Source organism: Melanotaenia boesemani, chromosome 8 (assembly GCF_017639745.1).
Source record: "Melanotaenia boesemani isolate fMelBoe1 chromosome 8, fMelBoe1.pri, whole genome shotgun sequence".
Taxonomy (NCBI): Eukaryota; Metazoa; Chordata; class Actinopteri; order Atheriniformes; family Melanotaeniidae; genus Melanotaenia; species Melanotaenia boesemani.
The window spans coordinates 9814552-9840772 of NC_055689.1; the positions used below are offsets into that span (position 1 = coordinate 9814552).

The 26221-nt window shown below is 38.4% G+C and overlaps 1 protein-coding gene across 1 annotated transcript; it reads right to left on the minus strand.

Annotated features, from left to right (window-relative positions):
- Positions 1–362: 362 nt before the first annotated feature.
- Positions 363–24444, minus strand: col6a1 (collagen, type VI, alpha 1). The gene is made up of 35 exons (XM_041991644.1): positions 24153–24444; positions 23340–23469; positions 21856–22056; positions 21605–21764; positions 20511–20624; positions 20374–20394; positions 19688–19708; positions 19549–19593; positions 19403–19456; positions 19228–19272; positions 18834–18860; positions 18709–18735; positions 18553–18597; positions 18406–18459; positions 17847–17909; positions 17702–17764; positions 17567–17620; positions 17442–17477; positions 17301–17363; positions 16953–17015; positions 16002–16064; positions 15044–15106; positions 14871–14921; positions 14740–14775; positions 14490–14552; positions 8781–8846; positions 5706–5741; positions 5325–5361; positions 5089–5097; positions 4854–4987; positions 4365–4462; positions 2960–3146; positions 2705–2876; positions 2562–2591; positions 363–2374 (listed from the first exon to the last, which is right to left on the minus strand). Exons 1-35 carry the CDS (start codon positions 24235–24237, stop codon positions 1770–1772), a joined length of 3021 nt encoding a protein of 1006 aa, XP_041847578.1. The 5' UTR covers positions 24238–24444; the 3' UTR covers positions 363–1769.
- Between the last annotated feature and the right edge of the window lie 1777 nt (positions 24445–26221).

Genomic DNA, 26221 nt, shown 5'->3' on the forward strand with positions numbered 1-26221 from the left:
TTTTTTAAACTCTAACTTATTTATTTATTTAAAGAAAAGCCGGAAAGGGCAACACATTCACAACACAAAATCATAAAGCTGTATAGTCAAGATATTCTGATTTTAACTGAATGAAAATGCTATTTAGAATAAATTTCTAATCATCAGAAGGCCTGCTGCTTCTTTGCTCCATGTTGCTATTGAGCTAATGTCACACAGTTTTTCTTTTTTCCTGCCAAGAATTCACATCAGAATTTGATTATGAAAACTAATATCTTTACTAGTTTGTTTCTGCATTATTGTATAGCATATAAATGCATCATTCTTTACAAAGTTACAGACTTGCAAGTCTGAGTATAAACAAAAAACATGAGCAGCGACACTGGGGTGTAGCAACCTTTATTGAAGGAGCTCGTACAACACTACTGAGGCTATGCATCCCCAGCTAAAAATATCTTCCTGAATGACATAGGTGGAAGTTGATACACTGAGAGTAGTAGCACCACAAATGATAAAGACAGTCTGGTGATTCTCTGAGCTCCTGATGACAACAAATCATGTTGAAGTTACAGTTGTGGGGATGTAATAGGTATGTGTGTTTTACAGTGAGTGTTTGTGTAGGCTCATAAGTCCCATTGAGTTTCCTTTCCAACTTAAGACAGATGTTTTCCTATATCACTGATGAAGCGCAAAGATGTGTGTGTGTCTGTCTTTGTCTTTGAATAGAGCTTCTCTGCTGCACAGATGATAAACAACACATTTCTGTCATTCTGTCACTTGAACCAAAAACCCCAGCATACCATTTTACTAATTGGTTACCCAGTGCTACATAAAAATCCAATTGTGTATATGTAAATGATGTACAAACAGAGAAGCAGATACACACATAGACTGGTTTATACATGTTGGGTCCAGCTGTCCTCATTAATACCAGGAGTAATCCTGATGGGTTTTATTTGTAAGTCTGTCTGATGTTACATCCTGTTATTTCCTGTTGTGTTGGTGATCTCACACAGCTTTCAAATGATGCTGAAGGTGAGTTTCCTCCAAGTCAGGGATATGTTATTGCTTTCTCAATAAATTTTTCCAATATCCTCCATAGCTGATGTACTTAAAATGAAGTCGTTGGCCAGTCGTTGGGAGATGAAAATGTGTACTTTTCAGTTCATAGTTGTGGTTGTTCTCTTTTTCCTGATTATTGTGATACAACACATCTGTCACCACTTAACAGAGTGGTAAAAGCTGTAAAATCAGTCCACATTAGAGCTCAAAACAATTCTTCAAACAGTGGGATCCCCGGTCCTGGAGAGATGAGACAATGCAGCTTCAGGGAACCTCTGTGAATCTTCACTGGTTGGATAAAGTAAAACAACGCTGAGAGTTATAAAGAGATGCAGAGTACCTGAGTCGAAATTAGTACAGAAGAAACATGGGAATAAGTTTTGATGTGGTCATCACTGATGTCTCTCCAGGACCGAAGTACTCTGTTGTGAATCCAGACTATTTTAACCTAAATTTTACAATAAAGGATGTTTCACCTCAACAGATTCATTGGGTAAGGGTATACAGAGGCAGCGATGGTATGAATAGGAGGATGAATAAAAGTAAAAGAGCTATTTTGTGATATTTACATTTGTCTGCCACACAATCATTTGTCATTTTGTGACATATTGTTTTTCTTATTCAAACGTAGTTGACAACAGTGTATGGTATATGAGTGAGACTGAATATGTAATAGAATGAGACTAAAAATCTAAAACATGTTAATCCTTTTGTTCAACGCCCTGCATTTAGAGCTTTGACACCCTGTGAGTGACGGTTTGGTAGAAAACTCCACGGAGCAGAGAGGGGTAATCTGGGACACGGAAAAGGTGGCGCTGAGCATAGGTGACGTCGTCTTGTCGTCCCTTGCTGACAAGCAAGCGCAGATTAGCCTCATTGACCTGGCTCCCAGCCGAGATGACAAAGAGATCAATGCCAGCATCCGACACTTCACGAACACGTTTCTCCAGGACAGCCTCGGTGACACCCTGAGACCTGCCGTCAGAGAAAAGCACCAGCTTCTTCCTGCCTCCAGCTGCATCCCCACGGCCACGTAAATTCTTAATTGCGAATGTCATGGCGTCTAAAACGTCGGTGCCATCGTTTTGGAACACTGCTTCTTCTATTCGAGTAGACAGCACTGTGATATTGTTAATCAATGACTGCTCCAAACGAGCGGTCCGGCTATATTGGGCCACACCGACTCTGACACCAGCACCTCCCTTCCTCTCTGCGGTCAGGAAACGGTCGGCCAAGCGGCGAACAAAGGCCTTGCTTATCTCAAAGTTCTTCTGGCCCACACTGGCAGAGCTATCCATCATCACCAAGATATCGGTACTTTCAGAGAAAGAGACTGCAAGACAAAACAACAACAACAACAAAACAATACTCAAAATACATCTGAAAAGTGGCTTCATGCAGATCTGTAACAAAATGCAACATAACTGGAAAGGCATGTAAATCGAAATTGCTGCTTATATTAATGTGAATATCAGCCCAATTAAATTCTACAAAATACTGAAATAGAAAAACAGACTTACTGGGACATTTGTAGTCTGGGCATTTCTTCTCTAGAAAAGAAAAGAAAAGAAAAAAAAAAAACATCACAAGTCTGTTTAACATGATTTTATTAAAAATGTTAAGCAAATTAAATTGTGTTGGCATTTGTAAAGCTGTGTTCTACCTTGACAGATCTTGGCTGTAAGATTCTGAAGGAAATTGTCATCCAGCAGTTCAGCAAAGTTCTCCAGTACAAAGGAAAAGCCGGGTTTGGGGTCACTCTTACACACTACGGATTCAAGCTGCTCCTGGTTGGGCTGGCGGCCTGAGTAGTCCTTCACACCTAAACCACCCACCTGGAGATGAAGATCTTATTGTGAGCTAAAATGAGGATGTGATGCAAACATTAACAGTAACTGTCCAGATTTACTGCACTCACCAGGAGGCCTTTACCACAGAGCACATTGAGTGAAACTTTGTCTCTGCTAGTATCAGAGCGCCCATCAGTGAGAACAAGAACAACTTTGTTTTCTTTCTTCATGACATTAAGTGTATTGGTTACAGCAAATTCAAGAGCCTCGCCCGTGTATGTGGCCTCAGCCATCCAATGCATGTCTCTTACTGCCCTGAACACGTACACACACACACACACACAAAGAAGAAAATTTGATCATAAAAAATATAAGCTTTCTGTTTACATAACTGACATTTGATGATGCACAAACATCATTTTAAAACAACTGTTATTTACATAAAGTTTGATGCTAGCTTCTAAGCTTTTCACCGCCCCACTAACTATAGTGGTTTAGCAAACAAAAACTGAAAATGCTAATAAGAACCGACAATTTACAGGTTTAATCAGCTTTTGGTTCCATTAATACATTGTTCAATATTTTATGGTATGCCAGTGTTAGTTTTCTTATCAGAATAGATTTATGGCTGTATCATGGATGTTTAAATATTCACAGTTAGCTAAGACATTATTAGCCTAGCATAGCATATGGAGATGTAGCAAGACTCCTAAAGGATATCAAATCATTTGCCTAATAGTAATATTCCCAAAGTCATATATTGGCCATTTTGGGATATCTGCATAATTCTACTATACTAACACTGCTGATTCACTGCGCATCACAACCTATAAAACCTTAAAATATGACTTTGTTTATTTTGCTAGGAGGCTAACGAAATGCTAGCACATGTCAGTATGAAAGCAGCATTGATAAAAAAAAAAAAAAAAAAACAATAGCTCCACCTCCTTAAAGTCCTCTTTATTATTTTATGGCTTTACTAAAACATCCCTGTCATGCATAGTGGTCACTCATGATTTTTCTAGTATATGCCTGGGTGGGCTGGCATATTTGCAAATTAGCCACTTCAGTGTACTTTAGTGGGTCAGAGTTAGAGTTAGTGTCTAATTCACACTTGGAAGAATGGATAAAAATAATACATTATTTATATTATAATTATCAAGTTTGCTTCAGTGATAAACAGGCAAAGGAAGACATTTATGTATATATATATCTATATCCCTCTGAAAATTATTTTTTTAATTATTTTTGTCTTGGCAGAGCATAGCTTAGAGCAATCTCGATTACACTGTAACTGATGTAATTCTTAGTAAGAAGATAAACACAGTAGATATAAAGCCCATTTTGACTTATAATTATTAAATACAGTGCTTGTTCTCTCATTGGAAATTATATATATATATATATATATATATATATAAACTTAGAAAATAATAATAACACTACAAATCATAATAAGGTCAAAGAGAAAGCCAGAGGTAAAGCACTGAAGCAGTAAAGCAGGACACTTTTTGCAGTTGTGTGGAAACTTACTGCTTAAAATTGGCGAGGCTGTTGGTTAATTTGATAGCTTCTTGTGCTTTTGATCCACTGTACTGGACTACACTCACAGTGGACTGATCCACTGCAAACTGGAAAGAAAAATATTGCACGGTGAGTGTGTGTTTGGTTTGTGCATGTCATGTCTGCAAGCATGTGTTTTCCTCTGTCAAACTTTTCTGCGTCCCACCCATCCTCACTAATTACATCCAAACTGGAAGAGCAGAGTCATTGGAGAGACATAAAAGCATGTTCTAAAAAGACAGTATCTCATATTCACACTTTCTATTTTGAGGTCTGATCTCAGAGCATGCATTTAGTAAAAACCTTGGAAAAAACAAACACAGAACATTCTTGGAAGAGTTTTAGATAAACAACTCAAACCATAGAGGACAAAAATCTTTTCATCCCGCAGAATGTGGGTGAATATGAAAACATTGTTTTCATATGCCAAAACACAATAAATTAAAAAAAAGATGTTACCTTTACTTGGTGATCTTTGATCAGTCTGTCAATAACTGTGATGATAAAATCTTTGGAAAGAGCATAGTTTGGGGCACCAATACTCTCTGAGCTGTCCACAATGAATGCCAGGTCCACAGGTGCACACTTGCACTCTGAAGATACAGAAAATACACACATAAACAAAGCCATAAAAAAAACTTTCATAGTGGCCACACAGTACAAGGAACAATTAAGATAATGACTCCAAACTTACCACAGCAAGCTTGGAAGTGATTATAAGAGGATGAAAAGAAAAACAAAAGTCAAAGTTAATTAACTGAGAGGAAATGAAACATAAACACATAACCTGAGTGACCAGCTTTGGTTTTCAATGACATGTTTAGGTTTCAGGGCACTGACTTGGAAGCGGTCAAGAATTTCTCTAGAGTACATATGGCTAGAGTATTCTAATTCTAATAACTGTAAATGAAGATCATGCATTTAACTTACAGCAGAGCTTCATGATTATATCCAGAATTTCACATTCCTGTGGGGAGATGTGGAGTATACATTACAATCATGCACTGTTACATCACACAACATTAAAACACAAAACACAGGCAGGCCCCGGAGTGTTTCAAGCTGCCCAAAGAGCAAAAGAAAAAATGACAACAAGGATATTTTACTTAGAAGTCTGGAAGTGGCCATGGGGTTTAGCATTGAGGAAATTGGATGTGGGGCTTTGGACTGAGCATACAGTATCATTTTCTGATTCAAAAGTAGCACAGCCTCAAGGGGGAATTAAGTTTATTAAGTTATTCCTGAGCTAAAATGAGGGCAAAGGTTCAGATTAAATGGACTGATTTTCTTTTCCTTTTTTTTAATACTCACATCGGTTCCTGGTGGTCCACTCGGCCCAGGAGGACCCTGAGGAGAGACAGCGATTGAATAGAAGAAAAGAGGACAATGTTTTTCTGTTTAACAAAAATCTTTCTAGTGTGATTTCAAGATGACAAGGCCAAGTCCTCGTATTTTAGATTTTAACTGGAATAAAAAAATGGGGGTTTCTTTAGAAAACCATTACTCCTGTGACTGAAAATCAGATTCCCACAATAACTGAACCCACACCCACACATATGTGTCCTCTGCTATCTCTCTGCAACAACATATGAATCTTCCAAAAGCACACTGCCACAGCATTTTGTTTTTTTCACACAGCTGCAGGAAAACCATCTGTTTTGTTTTAACAGACATTAAAATTTGGTTTAAGAGCATTCTTTCTTAAGACAAAGAAGCCAGCATAGCGTGAATGTGTGCACACAAACAAACACACACACACAAACACATTATGGAGTGAGAAAGAAAAAAAGACACAGCAGTTAATTGTACAGAAGAGAAACTGTCCTGAGAACACATGACGCAAACCTTTCATACAAAAATATGCAGGATGGGCAAAAGCCAGAGGAGAACTCGTGAGAGGAAGAGTGGAAAGGGAGGAGCAGAGATATAAAGAGGGAAAAGGGTGGAAGGGGTTGGTTAATGGTTTGTTTGAGAAAAGATTCATTTATACACAGTGTTTATATTTAGATAGAATCCATGAATCAATGCAACAAGCTTTACTTGCCAGCTGGTGAAAAGAGATGGAATCACTTTATCTGTCCATTATAAGAGAGCAACATCCAACTTTTTAAGTATCAGCAGGCTGTTTTAAGTGATAGGATTAGCTAGTGTTTTGTCAGTTACTCAAAAATGTGCAGATTCTCTAAAATAAGTCCAGTTATCTTTAATAACTTGATCTTAGCCCCTGTGATGTCATGCATTGATTTACCATTTACATTTTGAAGGGTTCATGTTTCTTTTTTGGTCGTCTCCACTAAGGAGATGATGCATTTTCATACAGGACAGTATAGTTATCTGATACATCCATTCATTTTCCATATCCGTTTTGTCCTATTTAGTTAACCCAACAGGTGTGTTTTGGGCTGTGGGAGGAGGCGGAGGACCTGGAGAGGACTCAGCAGATTCAAACCCGGAAGCTTCTTGCTGTGAGACCACAGTGCTGACCACTATACCAACAACACAGTGTAATGCAGTCTTTCACATTTGCTTAATGTCGACTTTTACTTCCCATTCCAAATGGCAAAAAGCCTTTTCTATAAATGGGCCACTAGTTAGCTACCTTCACCTAGAATTATTGAACAAAACACCAGGAAATCAAAGTCATTTTGGCACTTTTTCAGACAGGAAATAATGCATTTATTTTGTTTTACAGGTCTGGCATACATTTGCCAGTGAAATACAGACTAGTTGGAGTCTTGTATCTTGGGATTATTTTGCAGATCATAAGACCAAACATGTCACTCTCAGCCACACTGTGAGTTCCTGAATTACTGTAAATTGGGCTGTAGATATTATAATAAGTACAATGATCTCATCCAGTTTTGGCTAAGTTGTTGTTAGAAAAATTGTGTTCCTTTATTTTAACTGAGAGTGTTGTATGGTACAGTTAAATCAATTGGTTCTGCGTGTTCACGTGTTGGATTCTGATGTGACTGGTTTATCTTTAGACCCCTATTATCTGATCCAAATCAGTATTTCCAAGAATCACATAACATATTTACAACTAAATTAGAACTTTAGTTTTTGTCAGTTTTTTATTTTATGCCTCTGCCAACTCCTCAAATTGTAGTTTAAATGGTACGTTTCCATTTAGATCATTAATTGGAGCTGTTGCTCATCACCGTCAAGGGTCTAAAGTCAGAGGATGTCATCTGCTGTCAAGACCATATAGGGAAATTTCAGATTTATAAAGCTGGGTGATTGCATTGAGGGCTGCATGGTGGTTTAGTGGTTAGGCCTGCAGCCTTATAACAAGAAGGTTGCTGGTTTGAGCCTTGGCTGGGGGAAGGTTTGGATAGTGGTCTTTCTGTGTGGAGTTTGCATGTTCTCCTCATGTATTTGTGGGGTTTTTCTGGGTATTGCGGCTTCCTCCCACTCCCCTCTAAAGAGGTTAATTGGTCACTCTACAGCTGCGTGAATGGTTGTTTCTCTGTGTTGGACCTGCAATGGACTGCTGACCTGTCCAGGTGTACCCTGCCTCTCACCTGCTAATTGCTGGGATAGGCTCCAGCTTCCCTGTGACCTTGAATTGGACTAAGCGGTAAAAAAAATGAATGAATGAATGGGTGGATGGTTATAAAATTAGATTTGCATGTATTTAATCAAACCTTGTTGTTCTTCTGCCATATTTAGTGTATAAAATGGCTGAAAGAAACTATAAACAGTCAAATTCCTTGTACTTTTTCTAAGAAATCTGATGTTTGATAGACTGCCCTTTGAAGCCATAGTAGTAGACAACACTACAGATGTGGTGGTGCACATAAAGACATTTTAAACACAAACACCTTGCACATGTTTTTAACATGACTGTGCAGAGAATCTATAAAAATGTGTAATATGTTTATATATGTAGGACATGAGCTTTAACACAGTTTTCATAAACAGGGAAATGACTGATGGAAAATCTGAAAAACATAACATACATTACACTACGGTCAGCAGCATGGAGGCACAGAAACAGCATTGAGCCATGCTGTTGCCATTGGTGTCTTTACAATAAAAAATAGGTCCAACTATTTATTTAATCGCTTGTCAGTGTAATGTATTACTGGAGTAGTGAAGGTGTATTTATCCCCAGATTAAAATTGATTGTTGAGCTTTGACATAATCTCAGAGACTTTTCTGAATCAGTATCATATAAATTATAATACAATTTTAACTAAAACCTTAAATAAAGGCCTCTTTCTGTTGCAGGTATTTATATATTAAAAAATAAAAACAAAATATCTATATAATTATGTATGAATGTAAAAATATGTTTTGGTTTTGAGGGAGAGTTTTACTTTGCATGCATGGAGCCTACATAGCACACACACATACATAAAGTACGGTTCAGGGCATTCTTACCGGTCTGCCCTCAGCTCCTCTGTGACCTTTGGCTCCTTTAGGTCCAGGGGGCCCTGGTTTGTTGTTCTGTAAAAAAACAAACAAACAAAAAAATTAAAATAAAAATAAAAAGGAGTGAAAATGGGATGAAATTAAACTAATGGATGTCCTGTTGTGCTGCAACTCATGTTCATCATCAATTAGGAGATTTTTCTCTGACAATATAAGCCATGATGGGATTGCAGTAAAACTTTCTCAGGATACATTATCAACATTAAACAAGACTCTGTTTGACTAACATAACAAAACCCACATTTATTGGAGAAAGAAAGAAAGAAAGAAAGAAAGAAAGAAAGAAAGAAAGAAAGAAAGAAAGAAAGAAAGAAAGAAAGAAAGAAAAAAGAAAAGGCAGGGATGGTGTTTTGCATACATTTGATGGTGGTTTATGTCATAGATGAGAGAGCTTTAATTATTTATCTTTTCATGTTAAACAAGAACATAAACTGTTTTAAGGACTGGAAAGATTTACCAAGAGTTTTTTTTTAAACAGGATGAATTGAACACTGGAAGTTAAAACTGGATTTATCTTATGTCTCATAAAATAAAACATTGCATGAGATTTAATGAGGACATTAAGCATATGAGGTAAGAACAGCAATAGACTTCCTTTAGGGCCTAAAGATAAATGGAGAATATTTGTCGTTTAGTTGGCAGAATAAGTTTGGGTGATAAATACTGACCGTAAACATTTAAATAATACTTCTGTCATTTTGGTTGGTCCAACAGCTGAAAGTCAGCTCTGCCAGATGGGTATCATATCATATCATATTATAATAAATTCAATATGTCCAGCCATTCCAAAAAAATACACAAATCCTTTTCAAATGGAGTCAGAACAGCTGCGAGGGTCGAGAGTTGCCAAATCAATTGCAGCTGTTGCACTTTGACCCGCAGCTGATCGCTGTGGGTTGATCACTCAGACTGAGATGTGTGGAGAATGAAGAGATCAACACTGTAAAACAGTTAAAGACAATTATCATTAAATTTCATCTTCCCGCAAACACTGTTACTGTAAAGAAATGTGTCATTTAAATTGAAATGACCAGATTAACCTGGTTGTTTGATTTAATTACTGTTAGTAATTAAATCAAACATCTAGGTATAGTATAAATGTATACGGAAGTATATATATGTACGGAGGAAGGCTCAAGTATTGACTGAAGTACTGCGTGTCTCTGTGAAAAATCATCATACATCTAAGTAAACCCTAATTCACAACACTGTTTTTACTTGAATGCTGATTTTGTCAGATGATGCTACGGTTATAAAACATAGGAATTTACAAGGTCAAAGTGACACTGTTAGCTTTCTAAATAAAAATAATAAAAAAAAAGTGAATGGTGGATTGTGAATTTAACTGTAATAATGTAGATTTACACTTTTTTGGTTTTACAGAAAGATGCAAAAAGATGAAAAATATGAAACTTTGGAGCTTGTGCAGAGCAGCTCAGCTGATTGAGCGTATACATGCAGGAGGGATTTGACCCCTAGCAGCTTTATTTGTATCTGTTTTACGTGCTTCAATTTTGGACAATTAACATGAATACATGTATTGTAAAAGTCCAGTTTTATTCAGACTAACACAATAGACTTGTGTAAAGTTGCTCACTCTCACAACACAATAATTACTATAATATAAAGTGATGTTTAGTCTTTTGTTTTTAAAACACATTGGCTGTATTAGATAATTAACTGGCTAAATTTAAACCAAATATATAACGTTTCCTCTGTAAAATAACACCAATCATTTCTGCTCTTTGATCTGAGCTGAAAACTGACTCAGATTTCTTTTCTACAACAAAACCATTGACTGATGTTGACAGCTATGGAAGAAAATACAGACTAGGTGATGTAAACCATCTGACGTTTAAACTCATGTTAGCCTTGAATGAGAACACACACACTCACACATATACATGTTTTTCCACACGTGTTTCCACTTATTACAGATTTTCAACTTCAAGCACCATGATGTAAAGAACTTGAGCTATATTATCCACAGACACACACAAACACGCCTCCTGACCTTGACGTTAAGGCATTATATTTGATGACTCACAGCCAGATGTGAGTGTTTGTTTTGCCTTGTTCTGTATGTGCATATTATACATTTTAGCTAAACTAAAAAGGCAGAAAAGTCACAGGGTCTGTCTCCACCTTTATACCGTCTGACACGCCCCGGTCTAACCCCCCCCCCATCCCCTCTAGCCAGAGAAACTGAGAGCCACAGCCTGTGTATCATGAAAATATTTTAACTATTTCAATTGGCTTTCCACTTGCTTACAAATCAATAATGTAAGTGGTTAAGAATATGGCCAACTTTTAGTTTTTATTATTTCTGGTCAGTTTTGTGTACAAAATAGTAAAAAGGCAAGTATCTATTGAGAAAGACATAAAAAGAAAAAGAAAAAAAATAGTGGAATTCTAAACAGAAATAAAATGATGGGGGGGCTGCTGAGCATTAGCATATTTTGTTGAAGGAACTTCAATTCAATTCAGCTTTATTTGTATCACGCCAATTCACAAAGTCATCTCAAGACACTTTACAAACATAATCAGTTCAAGCCAATTTATTGTGATCCAAATGAAACAAGTCCACATTAGTCCAGTTTATAATAACACTGTTCATACAAACCAATTTGTAAAAAATCATTTCAGATATAAGGAAAAACAATGGATTGCATCAAATCTTTGATTCAATCCTCAACTTGTTCTTTATTACAGAAAATATTCTTCTTTGGTTTAAGTGACTAGAAAGACATCACCCTAATGAGTCGACATTACGCCATATATATCAACATTTATTCTAGGTATGTGGACTGGTTTCACTACATTTCTGTTGTGGAACCCAAAAATAAGCATTTAACAAAATAACATTACTGTAAATGTACTTTCTAATAATTTTAATAAAGTCACTAACTAAAAATAGCTACTGCTAACTACATCTCTTTAAAGTCTAGTGAACCCAGTCATCACTTCAGCCATGTCACTGGTGTTCATGTTTTGCCTGCAAGTCATGTTTACACAACAATTGTTGTATTTTTCATATAGTTTAACAATCACTACACCTGAAACCATAAAAAGGAAGATAACATATCTGCTGAGATAATGTATGAAATGGAATATAATTAGTTATGTTCTATGCTCTCTTATGTGGGAACAGTTTTGTGAACATTGTACCAAATAATTAAAGTGAAAATCCACATGTATCAAGATTGTTTTGGAGTCACATATTTACATTGCTTTGTGTTATTTGTTGTTTGTGTTGTTAAGTCCTGGAAGAGTCTGTTGCTAATAGACTAACAGGTCTAAAACAAAGTTTATTTGAAGGAGGGGTTGAGTAGGAACAATAGTGCATTTAAAAGCACTGTACTTTGGAAAAGTTTGGTTTCTTTAATAACAATGACAAGAATGGAAAGTGAGGCTCTGTGACAAGTTGTTTTACATATTTATTTTAATACTATGAGTGTTTGACAGCATCTAGTATCAATAAGCAAGTTTAAAGCATCAAATGGGCCCGGGGAAATGAGAATCAAACACTGACTCTTACCCAGCACAACATACTGCAGTAAATGCTCTAGAATACCAGCTTTGATGTCTGCTCATTATCTCACTGCTTATCTTTTGGAGGTTTTGGCAGGGTGTGTCCTGGAAAATCTCTACAATGTTTCAAAGCAAATACTGCAGTCATTTGTCAACATGTCAACATTTAAACTTTAAGCAGCTACCAGCTGTTTTTACATTGATTTGTTTTTGTTTTTCTTCTTGCTTGCTTTTCATTATTTTCTGAGTTTGCTTTCACACACGTGGCCCCCAACTGTAGTGTTGTAGTGTTAAAGCTGACCTGTATATGGGTATATAGAAATTAAATCTAACCTTTACTTTCACTGCTCCCGTTAACTAAAGCACCACACAGAGTAATTACAAATAGGTCGCTCCATTTGAACTCTGATGTCAACATTTCTGAGCTCCCAGACAGTCCTGAGATTCAAGAAGCCTCAACTTCAAAATTCAACTTAGCTGCTACGCACACACAAAGTTGTACGAGATACATATTAAACAAATTTTTCGCATTTCTGCCAATTTGAGTCTCATTAAGTTAGTTTCACACATAGTACTGTTGACACTATAACACATAAGACATTATAACTTTTAGTCAGTAAAAAACCCATAATGTGTTATTGTTTGATCGGTCATAGTTAGCCTTTTAGCATGCCCCGATTGTTTTTATGACTAAAATGTGGAGATGCATATTGAACTGTTTATAAGCACTTCAGTCAGTTTGTGTATTGCACACATAGTACTGTCCAACCTTTATAAAATAATGAGCTGTTTTAAGCTTGTACTGCTAATAACGGCGAGCCTGTTAGCATGACCAATCCCAGAATCCCAGATGTCTTACGGCTTGCAACTGGAATATGGTCAAATAATTTACATCTCAAACTTTGAGACTTACATAGTGCAGCAAAATACCACTGGTTTGATATCATTATCTTATAGATGATTTTGTATGTTTTGGCTAATTTCTACAAGTACCATTAAATTATACACCAACTGACATTTTTAAAGATTTCAACAAGTTTTCAGAGCAGCTGATTCAAGATGTGATCAAGGACTGGTAAATGAATTATTGCTATGAATTGGAAATCACATTATTAAAGCTTAGAAATAATTAGTTTTTTCTTTATACTGTCAAACTTTTTGTTACCTTAACAATTTATTTTACAGATGTTAAGATGTGTCCTGTATCCTGTGGATGGTTCCCAATATAAATAATAAAAAAAAAAAAAAAACATGGGTGTAGTGGTGACAAAGTGAATTATACTTTGTTTATTCCTGACTGGTGCTACACTTCTGCAAAGTCTTGATAAGTTGTAAACTGATCTCCCACTGTAAGTCGAATGCTTACAAAGTGTGACTGGTGTAGAAGAAAAGAGGTCAGAGGTGCAACGATGTACAGATGAAAGAAACATGCAGAACTGTTTATGTCATGACTCATGGCATAGGAACCTTGAAAAAAAGGGAATCATTTTCATGTAAACACGGCTAAGTTGAACCAGGGGATAAAGTGTTAAATCTGGCACGCTCTATGGATACGCATGATCCACACACATGCACATTCACAAAGAGTAACACAGCCCCTTCATCGTTTCTGCTCATTTCCTGGTATCCCAGACAACGAGATATACACAGCTGCATCGGCTCAGAACCATCTTCCCAAATGGTGCACACACACACACACACACACACACACACACACACACACACACACACACACACACACACACACACACACACACACACACACACACAAACACAAAATGGGTTCAAATATATTTAAGAAAGCATTTCCAGCTGCAGAACAGGAGGAAAATCTGAGAGCAAGATGGATGGACACAGGATAATAAGAAAAGCCAAGAAAACTATGTCCAAGAGACTAATGAAAGTATAATTTAATAAAAGCTAAAAAGATAAAAGTATTAAAGGATAAAAAGTATTATTTGTTATTTAAAGCGTTGAAATACACCAGCAAGAAGAAGTATATAATTTGACCATGATTCACGACATGTGACTCATATCCTGTCAGCAGTCACTACCAAGAAAGGACTGAGGCAAGATAAAATAGTGAGTAGCAACTCCGTAAAGAGAAGAAGTAAGAGGCAGACTCACACCGGGGCCAGGATCTCCGGGCTCTCCATCATCTCCTTTTGGTCCGGGAGTTCCATTGCCGCCCTGAGGGTCACAAAGCAAATGATGAAAAGGTTGCATGGGAAAATTAGTGTGGTAATCCATTTTACACTGCTAGCACTTCAAACATTCAGTGGTGAAGTTAAAAAAAAATGAAAAGCAAAATTCAAATAAAACATAGACCAAGGAAAAACTTTGTCTATGTTAAAGAGAACTTTGAGAGATAACCTACCGGCGCACCAGAGTCTCCACGAGGTCCGGGGTAACCCTAGAAAAAAAAAAACAAAGGATTTTGAGTATACTTATTGAGAATACTGCCAACTATGTTAAACATGAGTTAAATGAATTAGCTGCTGCACAAACCTGGAAACCATGACAGCCTATTGTGCCATTTCCTGGGGCACCATCTTCTCCCTGAAATTAAAAAAGAGATTTTCACAGCTGCATCTGTGTGCAAACATATGTGAACCTCATGGCAGGGCTTATGATGGATGGCACACATCTGTCTCTCCCCCTTCTCTGACTCCCACACTCACCCTCTCCCCTATAGGGCCTCTGTCTCCTGGAGCTCCTTTGATTCCTCTTGGTCCTTTGGGTCCCTTGGAGAAAAAGGGAAAAAAAAATCTTTACAGTTTCTCGATAAAAACATTTGTCGTGCATTTGAGTTAGTGTGTGAATAAGACCTCAGACTTCTAACCCTTTAAACCTCCTGATTAGCATTTGATTAATTTGTTGTTTTTTCATGAAAAAAGATAAGACATGACATCATCAACAGGCCAAAGGGAGATCTGAAAAACTCAAACCAGCGTTTAACAAGGAGTCAGCAAATCTGCTTTAAACATTGTCAACTGCAAAATCAGCAGACATAAAACACAACATTCCACACCCATATTAGTCACAGTGGAGTAAGGCTGTGTTGTAAATGAGTGTGTCAAACTGAGTAAACATCTAAAAATGCAATCAGGTTTTCTTTTAATATCTGATGACCTCAGTCTGGTGCAGGGATTTCCTGTATCGTGTAACAATCAGAAGGTGAAGTCTATTACTGGGTTTGACAAACTGACCCTAGGATTCTGTGAAAATCAGAGTCCAGTAACTCTAAAAGTTTAATACTGGTTGCTTTTAATAGTTTGATCAGACACGACTGAAGACTATAACTGCTTCTTTATTGCTGTTAAATAGGTTATTAGCACATTTTTATGGATTCCTTTGCAAAATCAGTACAGTTATAGTTGGAGCGTCTGTGCTTTACACTTTGTTATTTGTGAATCCAATATCACATTCTTTTAAAAAAATGTTTCTTCTTCTGAACCTTGTCCACCCTAAACAAGTGAGAAAAGGTCAGCTTTGAACCACAATCCCAATCTTTCATTCAGACCAATCATTTAATCCATGATAGATTTGTGTTTATGTTGGATTGCTTGTAGTTATGGCACATCTTGGCTGCCTTTTTGCCCTTATTAAGAAACTGTGAGTTTGTCTTTCTGGACCTACCTCTGATCCAGCAGGGCCTTCATCTCCTCGGTAGCCAGGAGAGCCGGCCCTTCCCCGCTCACCCTGAAAAGAAAAAAAAAAAAAAAAAAGCACCACTAATGAGGCACTGGTAAAACACTCATATAAAAATGTGCAATAATGATGGAAAATCTGTTAACAAGCTGTGAAACTTAACTCTTAACGGCATTATTTTAGTCTTTTTTTTCTTTTCTTTTTTCTACAAATACCTTTGTAAAAAGTATTTATTCGGGTACATGAAAATAATTTTAAAAAAGCTTTTAATAGCTGTATGTCTCGTAAACTGTTTGTGTTGTGCATTCAGTCACAATCGCTTCTACATGAACATGAATGATGAACACAACATGTCTGTGTTCGCTCATCATGTCAGCTATTCCACATCAATACCACTTTGTTGGTCATTTCGTGAGATTTGACGAAGAAAGAAGGAAAAAAAGCACAGAAGAGTCTTTCAAATTTCTAACATCACAGAGGTTTTGTATGATGCTTTCTTATAATTTCCCTCACGGGATTCAAAAAGTATTTTACATTCATTCGTTACCACAGCTAATGCTTGTAATGTATTATTGTTATTACTCTGCCTGGTATGTTATTAAGAAAACCATATTGAGGCTTTGGCTGGAGCAGATGTAGAGAAGAACTGAGTCAGAGGGGAAAGAGTGAGCACTGGTGTTCCCAGCAGGAGTAAACACTGGGAATGACAGAGGGGCAATGGAGGAAGGAGGAGTGGGCAGCGGTAGTTTGGGGCAATGGCCAGGCTCGCCTCTGTTATAGCTACATAGACACATTAGGAAATTCCCATCATTAAGTAGGAAAAGAAGGATAACAGAAGAGAGAACTGTTAGTGGAGTTGTGCCAACAGGTTAACAAGCAGTGCAGATAGTTCCTGTTTGTATACGTGTTTTTGTTTATGTGTGTGTATGTCTGTCTTACAGGGTCTCCGCTGGGGCCAGTTGAGCCCTCCCTCCCGGCCTCTCCACGTGGCCCTGGCTCCCCCTGGGAAGGAAAAGAACAAATGTAGGATGGCCAAAAAGCATTCAGCACAGTAACAGTAGAGTAAGAGCACACAAGAGCCAAGTTTTAAATGAAATATATCATTATGGGGGCTGACACTCCACAAACAACATCTATTCCCTCAGTGTCAATAAGGCTGAAATCGATTCAAAATGTGTAAAACTGAATTTCGCATGAATTTTGAAGGAAGAGATGCTGAAATCAGGAGGACCTGGAGGGACTGGGGATTGACTTTCATCCCACTTTATCATCCTTATCATCACTTACTGGGTCACCTCTTGGACCTCTGTTTCCACGGGAACCTTGCTCCCCCTTCTCCCCAGCTTGTCCCTGCAAGAGATGTCAAATTTGTTCAAACATGCCTTGTTATACACACATTAACTTAAAATAAGTATTGATCCTATTAACTTTATCGCCAGGTGTTCCATCTTGTCCAGGAGGTCCCTAAAACACACATAATATAAAATCAGAAACTATATTAAAAGCCATGAACTTGATATGTTTTGTTACCGTCCAGAAAAGCTATCACATACATCATCTCCGCGCTCTCCTTTGTCTCCATTGGCGCCACGAGGACCTGGTTCCCCCTGTCACAAAACAGTCAGTTAAACACATGTCAGGACTGCTGCTCTGTCTTTTGTCATCCCCCTATGTTTTGCTCGTCTTACCTGAGGCCCCGAGGACCCATATTTTCCAGGCCGCCCTGGTTCACCATTTCTTCCGATATCTCCCTGAAAAATTCATAAAAGGTCATTAAGCAGACTTCCAAAAAGCAGCCTGAGATCTTCATGAGCTGAAAGATCTGTATCTTACTTTTCCTCCTTTCCTTCCATAAGAACCAGGGTCGCCCTTTGGTCCCGACTCTCCCTGCAGGCCCTGGTGATGCACAACACACAGACAATTTCAGTGCATGATGATCATAAGCAGCTGAAGCCATACTTAATCTTTGAAGCTGCTTTACTTGTATCAGTTTTGAAGTTTGTTTACATTATAACTATATGGCTCCATTTAAACAGCCTGACAGTAGAGAATGTAAACAAATTTGTGATTAAAGAGCCAAGGGCCTCTGTGTGCCTGCCTCAGAGCGTGATGTTGGTCAGGGACATTCCTGAACATGCAACTTTGGCTAATGGCTAATCTGTAAACAAAGCAGCTAGAGTCTCGGGCGGATGCGGAAGTGGCTTGTCTGGGCACAAGAAATGAGAACACTAAAATATACAGTGGATTGTCATATCTGATTGCCTGTGTATTTGCATTCCCTAAGATTTGATGTCAGTGTGACAGACCTTGAATATCTAATGATTAGTCTATCTGGCAACAATTCAAACAGTCTGTTTTGTTAGTGGCTGCAGCTTGTGTCAATATAACTCACATCTGGTCCAGGAGAACCTTTACAGCCGGCAAGCCCAGGGAAACCAGGTTCACCCTAATGAGAAAAAATAAAACCCCACAAAAAGATGCTGAAATGCATTCATCAGATAAACAAAAGAGAAAGCTCAGCTGATTGTACTGTACTCACCTTGCGTCCATCTATTCCATCCTTCCCCCTCTGACCTTTGTCGCCCTAAGAGGGGGAAAAAAAAATCAGAGTGAGTAGTCAGAGAATAATAAATGTTTTAATAGAAAACGCCACAAGAACAGCATTAAAATCCAAATATGTTCAAGAGCAGCTCACCTTGAAGCCTTTGTGTCCTCTTTCACCCTGCAGAAAAAAAAACAAAAACACAGAAACAATGAGTTTAACAGACTGAAACGTATCAATACTGTTAGAAAATGCATACCTTTTTTTTTTATTTATACCTTATCTCCTCTGGGACCACGATCTCCCTGGAAGCAAAGATACAAACATTACTGTCATGATTTGCAGGATCAATCAGTGATACGGTGGGGAAAGTCTGGGTAGAGTCAGGGATCAGTACAACACAAACAGCATAGCATCCTCATGGAGATGAGGATGATGAGAGCAGACAGGATGAAAATCTCTTGAAAGCAGCAAAGTAAATATTGAATGAAAAGCCGGCAAAAGGTTAATTGGATTGAAACAGTAAATTATATGCATCCTAAGACTAAAATATAAGAAATACAATATTTAGCACTGACCTATTCATTTGACTTCAATATAAATCAATTAAAATCAAATGTAAAAAATGAATGTGGGTGTATTTGCATTTGATTAACTAATTCAAGGCTCTACCTTCATTCCACTGTAACCAACAGGACCAGGATCACCAATGTTGCCCTGTAACAAAGAGACAGAAATATTAGATCAACTCAACAACAAATTGGCTGTTGAGATGTGGCATAAGCATTTTAGAGGGAAGGAGGAAGCTTTTTTGTTTCTTTCTTTTATAAAAGTGGACGACACTTACTATTTCCCCAACATCTCCTTTCACTCCTGGCATCCCTGGGCGACCCATCTCTCCCTGTATGGATGAAAAAAAAGTATTAATCAGTTCAGGGTTTGGGATTAGGCTTAACGTTTTGGTGGTCTTAAGTTTCATGATAGATATCCCACCTTGGCGCCACGATCTCCATCTGGTCCTTTGGGCCCTCCAGAAGCCTGCAGACCAGATAACAAAATAGTGATGTGACCCAAGAAAACAAAGCTACAAGACAAAAAAATAATTATGATAAAAATATTAATGAGTACTTACATTACAGTCAAAGGAGCAGCACTGTAAAAAGAAAAGAGAATTTTAAACCAGGAAAGGTTTTCTTTTTGTTTGGCTGTTAGAAAATAACTGGACTGATTAGCAGTCATAATATTCAACTTTAAGACAATCCTTTTCTCAGCCAACTTAATTAGTTTTTTTTCATGGTTCTTGTTTGTTTCCTTAGCAACACTTTCTTGTTTCCTATTTGTGACTCATGAGTTACAGCACTGAGCCCAACTGATCGCATAAACTTAAAAAAAATCCCTCCAAACATATTACAGTAACTACATCACATTAAAGTTACATTTATTACACCAAACACTCGACTTTAAAAGCCATGGAATTAAAAAAAAAAGAAAAAAAAAAAGCCAAATCTAGTTTAAAAACGTCTTGAAGCTGGTAAATTCAGCTGGTAGAGGACAAAAATCTGTCTTGGTGCATGCTGCATCAGCAAAACTAACCACAAATGTGCTGTTAGGATGTTTCCTGAAGAAACTGAATGTTCTTTTATCTTTTGATCAAAAGATTTCAGGAAGAGAGGAAAACATAAACATGCTTCAAATCACAGATGACACTTAGCCACACTGTTCCGCCTAACTGTGAGGAAAAACCAAGCTTGTCTGCAACGCAGGGAGTACAATTACTGGATCTCATTCCCTCCAAAACACATCTTGTGAAAAACTTACCACATCCTTTGTCTCGTTTGTCTGGAAAGAAAAAAAGGAATTAAACAAATGTGTTAGCTTTTTGTCCATACTTTTTAATATATTAAAACTATTAAAAGCAGAAGAACAGAGTGTTTTTTTTTTAAGAGGATACATACGATTATATCAATGATGGACCTAATGGTATTAATCTTGGTGGATCTGGTCTCATCTGCTGCAGTGAAGTTCTGTCTGTAGGTCTGATCTGTGGCAATGAGTAACAGCCTGGTGTCCTGAGGAGACCAAAAACACAAACATCTTTATGTACTAGTTTGCAAGAAGAATTTGCATTGGGCTTTACTGATCTGAAATAACACTCATGCTCAGTTTGTGTGTCTGTGGGTGAAATCCCACTAAGGGTATCACTGGTATTAAAAGAGTGGGTTTGTAAAATACAAACAAACCTCTCATCAAGTTATTTAATTCATAATATCTATCCAAACATCACACCACAGGGGTCATGTTGTAAGAAAACTGTAGAGCCTGTCTGCGTGTGTTTCTGTGTTAATTACATAGACAAATTAAAGTTTTGTAAGGAAGTTTTGCTTAACTGAATTTGGCCTCATCTTAAAGTTAGTTTATTTAAATAATCAAAATATATCTTTCTGCATATATGCCTGTGATGTACCTAGTGTCAGCAGAAATGTACAGACATGCAGTTTGTTATTCCTGTCAGATGGATGCTTGGGAATTGAGAAAACATTTGAGGTTACGGTGCACAACCGCATTTCAGGATTTAAAGTTTGATGCAAATATGGCCTCAGTGGGCTGAGATCCTGTAGTGAGTTGCAGGGGGGCTGGCAGGATACACCCTCACCAGTCCATCACAGCCCTGACACAAAAACACATAAACGCCTCAGACAACCAGCAGGTTCAGTGACCACTGTTTTACCCAAAGATAAAATACTACAGCCTGACATTTCTTTGGGTTTGTAATGTGTTTGTCTGTTTTTTTTTTTTTTTTTTTTTTTTTTTTGGCAAAGTATGACCTCGAGGGATGAACTGTGTTTATGAAACTTTGAGTTTTTGTATTATGAACTAAATTTTGATATTGTGGAAAGTGACTAAAGACATTGTTTAAAACATGAAAATTAGCTCTTAACAAGTTAAAACAAACATCTGTCGAGATAAAATGTTTAGGTTATGTGTCTCATTGAGCACAGAAGCTACACATTTCTCAGTGTTTATGGATGTGTGTGTGTATGTTTTCTACCTCCTGGTCAGGTGAGATGGCCACAGCAAACACTTTGACTCCATGTTGTTTGGCCTCATTGGCAGCTTCCTGCACACCTCCACATGGCTCTTTGTAACCAGTGATAGGATGGCCATCGGTCACAACTACAATGTACTTGTTCTCGTGGTAGTGGGACCCTCTGCATGCAGGAAAACACACAAACACACACACTCAAAAACTGTTGCTTTATTTATTATAGTGCACTGCCTGCATGTCTGTGTTACTGATACCCAATGAGCAGTTCAGCCAGGCCCCTCTTGATGGCGCAGTCAGTGTGTGTTCCCCTGCCGATGAATGATATGCCATCAATGGCTTTCTTCAGGTCCTGGCGATGGGAGCGCATGTCACTCAGCTCCCTCACAAGGACGACTTCGTCACTGTAATGCAGAGCTCCGGAGTTCCATGTCAGGACACGGTCACATCGGTGGCGCCTGGAAGAGCAGAGGTATTAACATAAAAGCTCAAGCAACAATTCACAGACATGCACTCAAGTATTTACAGTTTGACTACATTTCAAAACAGGTAACTGAAATTTATCTGGATGTTGAATAACAAAACTATCAAAGAGACCAACTAATGATAGTTGAAGTAGTGTCAGAATCAAGTGTAACATGGCACAGTCAGATCCAGCCAACATCAGTGATGGGTATGGTCAAATATCCCAATCAGCCACAACACTGTGACCATTTACAGGTGAAGTAAAAAACATTGATGATCTCTTGGCATGATCTCAGTCAGTGCTTGGTACTTGAAGTGAAAATGTCAGAAAGAGATAAATTGGGCAAGAGTAAGGATTTAAGCAACTTTGAGTTATGTCCAAGTGGGTTGATTAGATGGTTGAGTCATAGCAGGAACTGCTGCTCTTGTAGGATGCTCCAGGTCTACAGTGTTCTGAACCCAACAAATATGGTCCCATGAAGTAAAACTGGTGAACCAGCATGAGTGTCATGGATATCCAAGACTCCTTGAAGCACCAGGTGTGTGAAGGCCAGTTTTTGTCCGGTTCTACAGAAGAGCTACTGCAAGCCAAATTGCTAAAAGAACATACAGAACATCACAGTTAGTTGATTGTTGTACTATATAACTGCAGATGGGTCAGGGTTTCCATGCTGACCTGCTGAAAGTGTCTACATGGACTCATGAGCATCAGCAGGAGTGGCCTACACCTGGCTGATGAGGAAAGTGTGATGCTTCATTTGGGTGTTACCTTGATGCATACAAACAGCTTAACAGTATTCCCTGATAGCAGTAACTTCTGCAGAAGGATAATGCACCCTGCCACGCAGCAATGAGTGTGAGGTCTTGTCTTAGTCTTGAAAGTCTCCAGATTTCCATCTAATCAAGCATCTGTGGGATGTGCTAGACAATTCTTACAGAACTAAAAGGATATGCTACTAGTGCCAGATACCTGAAGGTACAGTATATCTCCTGAAGTCTAGTAAAGTCCACAATTCAATGAGTCTATGCCATTTTGGCTGCATAAGGAGAGCTTACTGATTATTAAGCATGTGGTCAAAATGTTATGGCTGATTGGTGTGTAATGCACCTGAAACCACACCTAGCAGTGATGTCACAATGTTTCACAAGAAGCTCATACATCCCTGCAGCATGGTGAGAGGTTAAGATGGCACCAAGCGCAAAGATTTGTGTACGACTTATATATTTCATCAACACACAGATAGGATACATGTTTATGTGTGCGTGTGTGTCTTACATGTCTTTGAGTTCATCAATGAAGTGTTTGGTGAATTCTTTGATCTGGTCAATATAAAAGTTGGGAGGTTTCTGTCTGAGGGCGACACTCTCAGATGTATCCAGTACAAAGTAAAGGTCAACAGGACACTCTGCTCACAAAGAAAACAAATATCGCTGTCATCAAATATTTTCCAACATTAAAAAAAAAAAACAGAAAACAAATTAACTACCAAATGTGAACTCTGTCAGCAATGTAGTAAGTCTACGTTTCAGTCATCCATCCATTCATTTAAGACAGACTGTATGACAGAGGTATCACTGCAGCAGGCCTAAAGGCAATAATAATACTAGAGCTTGGAGTATCAGAGTAGGTGAAATAGAACTAATCTTCCTGATGGGTTGGTTATGGCAGGTGACACCTCCACTGATGGCTGTCTGCAATTACAGCTCTTTTTTATAACTGTGGCATGGCAAAAAACAGGTCTACAGTAACTTCTGCTGTGGTTCTTTGGCTACTATCACTTTGGTGTAACACAACTGAATCTACTTTACACAGCAAGCCTACAGGCCCACTGCAAGGACCAAACACAGGCCTGCTCATGTTGAGCATGTTTTGACCTAATCTTACAGTTTTTACTGCATCTTCGCTCATTTGTAACACTTCACCGACTTGAGAGAGCGTGTACACTAATGGCAACTCAAATCTAATCTTACAGCAAAGATAACGTCACTGCATCCAGCTGGAGGATGAGCGCTTTGCATGCAGCACAATGTCACCAACAGCAAGTACTGACGCATAAGCTTTGAGGCAAAATGTTTCCAGCAAACTTACCCGCAAATTTAGGTAGTATGTCCTGCGTTTGCGCTCCGGCCACCAGGACACACAGTAGCGCAAGGAGACCTCTGAGAGCCTCCATGATAAAACTGCAAACAAAAGTACCCTGAAAACCAAATCATACGACACCCTAATCCGCGGAGAGACGTACACAGAACCTCCCGTGGCCCCGGACTCTTTTTTTATTTTTATATATTTTTTTTACACCTAGTCTGTCAACTTTTGGAGATCCAGCACTCCGCCGCAGTTTGTCCGAGGCGAGACCCAGAGCGCGCAGAGGAGGACCAGAGCGCACGGTAAGGAGGGAGGAGGAGAAGGAGGAGGAGGAGTTCACACGCTTTAGCTGGGGAGGAAGATGGGTTGCATTACACCACAGCGCGCACGGGCCAAAAGTTTACACTAAATTTGAGATATGCACTCTTCCTTAAAAGGGGGTCTGCGGGGATATGGAGGTGTCAAGAGCGCGTTTAATTTTCATTTCGTTATAAAACTGGATGTAGAAGCTTTTAACTGGTTTAAACATTTTTAGAACATGTATAATAAGCATTTATAGATTCTGCTCCTTTATTTGTGCAGAGCAGGTAAGACCTCTTTCTTGACAGACTACCAAAAACTGCAACCATAAAGAGGTGTACGCTGAATTCATCATTTAATGAAAAGCAGCTGACGAACATCTTGGAAGCATTTTGTATTCCCTTTGTGTTAAAATTTCTAGTTTTTCTTTGGAAGACGGAGTGGGCGGAGTCGTCATACATCTGGTTTACTTCGGCGTCCAGACCTGACCTGAACATGAAAGCAAGTTTGGGAGGTTTTTGTTTTTCCTTTCTGTTTTTCCCCTCCTCTATATTTTAAATACTCCTTCAACATGGAAAGCAGAAAGAGACACAGTGCCATCTACCGCTCCTTGTGTGCTGATCTTGGACATCACTCTGGAAAGAATTATGAGTGCGCGTGCAACGGGGCAGAGCATGTAGCGTGGGCTGTTCAACATGGTTGCTGTGGACATACGTGTGTGTGTGTGTGTGTGTGTGTGTGTGTGTGTGTTTAAGTGCGGGACTGCAAGGAAGGTTTGGCTTGGAGTCACATTTTCCATTGAGATCACTGAGCCAGGAAGGGAAGGAGAGGAAAGAAGAGAGAGAAGGAGGGATGAGGATGAGAAAAACGACACATCTGGTAATGATCTGTGTTTACTAGCAGGCTCTCATAGTAAATCTGTTGGATATTTAGCAGCTGTGTGGCTCCAGGTTCTGATGCATTTGAGATGTCTCAATACCAGCCTTCATCAGGAAACTGTTATTCCATAATATTCCCTGAGGAATGAACTGGCACAAGAGCTGCTCTTTGAGTTTTGTCGACTTTCTGAAAAGTACACTGCAAATTACCTTTTAAAGTACTGGAAATGGGATCGAAGTGTCTCATATTATGAAGATGAAGCTGTGGATGTGAAAACACACACACTCCCTAAAACAGATTCAGCATCATGTCAGCCTGCTGACTTTCCAGAAGAGCATGATGTTCATTTTCACGTCAGAAAGATGGCATACTGCTTTGTGAATCTGAAGATAAAAACATCTTGCAACATTTAACACACCGCATTTATTTGGTGGATGCGTTTTTTTCAGCAAATGGCAGTGGCATGGAAATGTCTCAGAAAGAATGACTCAAAAGTTACTTTGCATGAGTGGAGGAAGGAGAAACTGATCTTCTCTTTTTCGGTTTCAAACACATGAAAAAGATTAATTACAATAAGCATGTGTGTCATTGATTTGGACCAGAAATGGTTCAAATGAATGCTTTCTGTTAGCCAACATGATTTACGGCTGGCATAATAAAAAACTCATTTCAAAAAGTGGTGAATTTCTTTTAGCAGATTCTTGCAGGCACCAATCAAAAACACAAGAAAATTACAGGTTAATTAAAATTCCAAACCATGCCAAAGAAAGTTCAGGAAATGGCCAAGATTAGCTTCCACAGCATCTGCCATCAATCTGCAGTTCACTCAGACATGCATCCATACTTAGTTACTTCAGTCAAGAGCAAAGTAAATGTTTGTTGAAACTAGCACT

Excerpts from the sequence above, each read along its gene's own strand:
- col6a1 (XM_041991644.1), bottom strand. The coding sequence starts at position 24,237 with ATGGAGGCTCTCAGAGGTCTCCTTGCGCTACTGTGTGTCCTGGTGGCC. Across the intron at positions 18,460-18,552 it reads ATGGAATAGATGGACGCAAG|GGTGAACCTGGTTTCCCTGG; the intron begins GTGAGTACAGTA and ends TTTTCTCATTAG. Across the intron at positions 17,621-17,701 it reads ATGGGTCCTCGGGGCCTCAG|GGGGAACCAGGTCCTCGTGG; the intron begins GTAAGACGAGCA and ends GTTTTGTGACAG.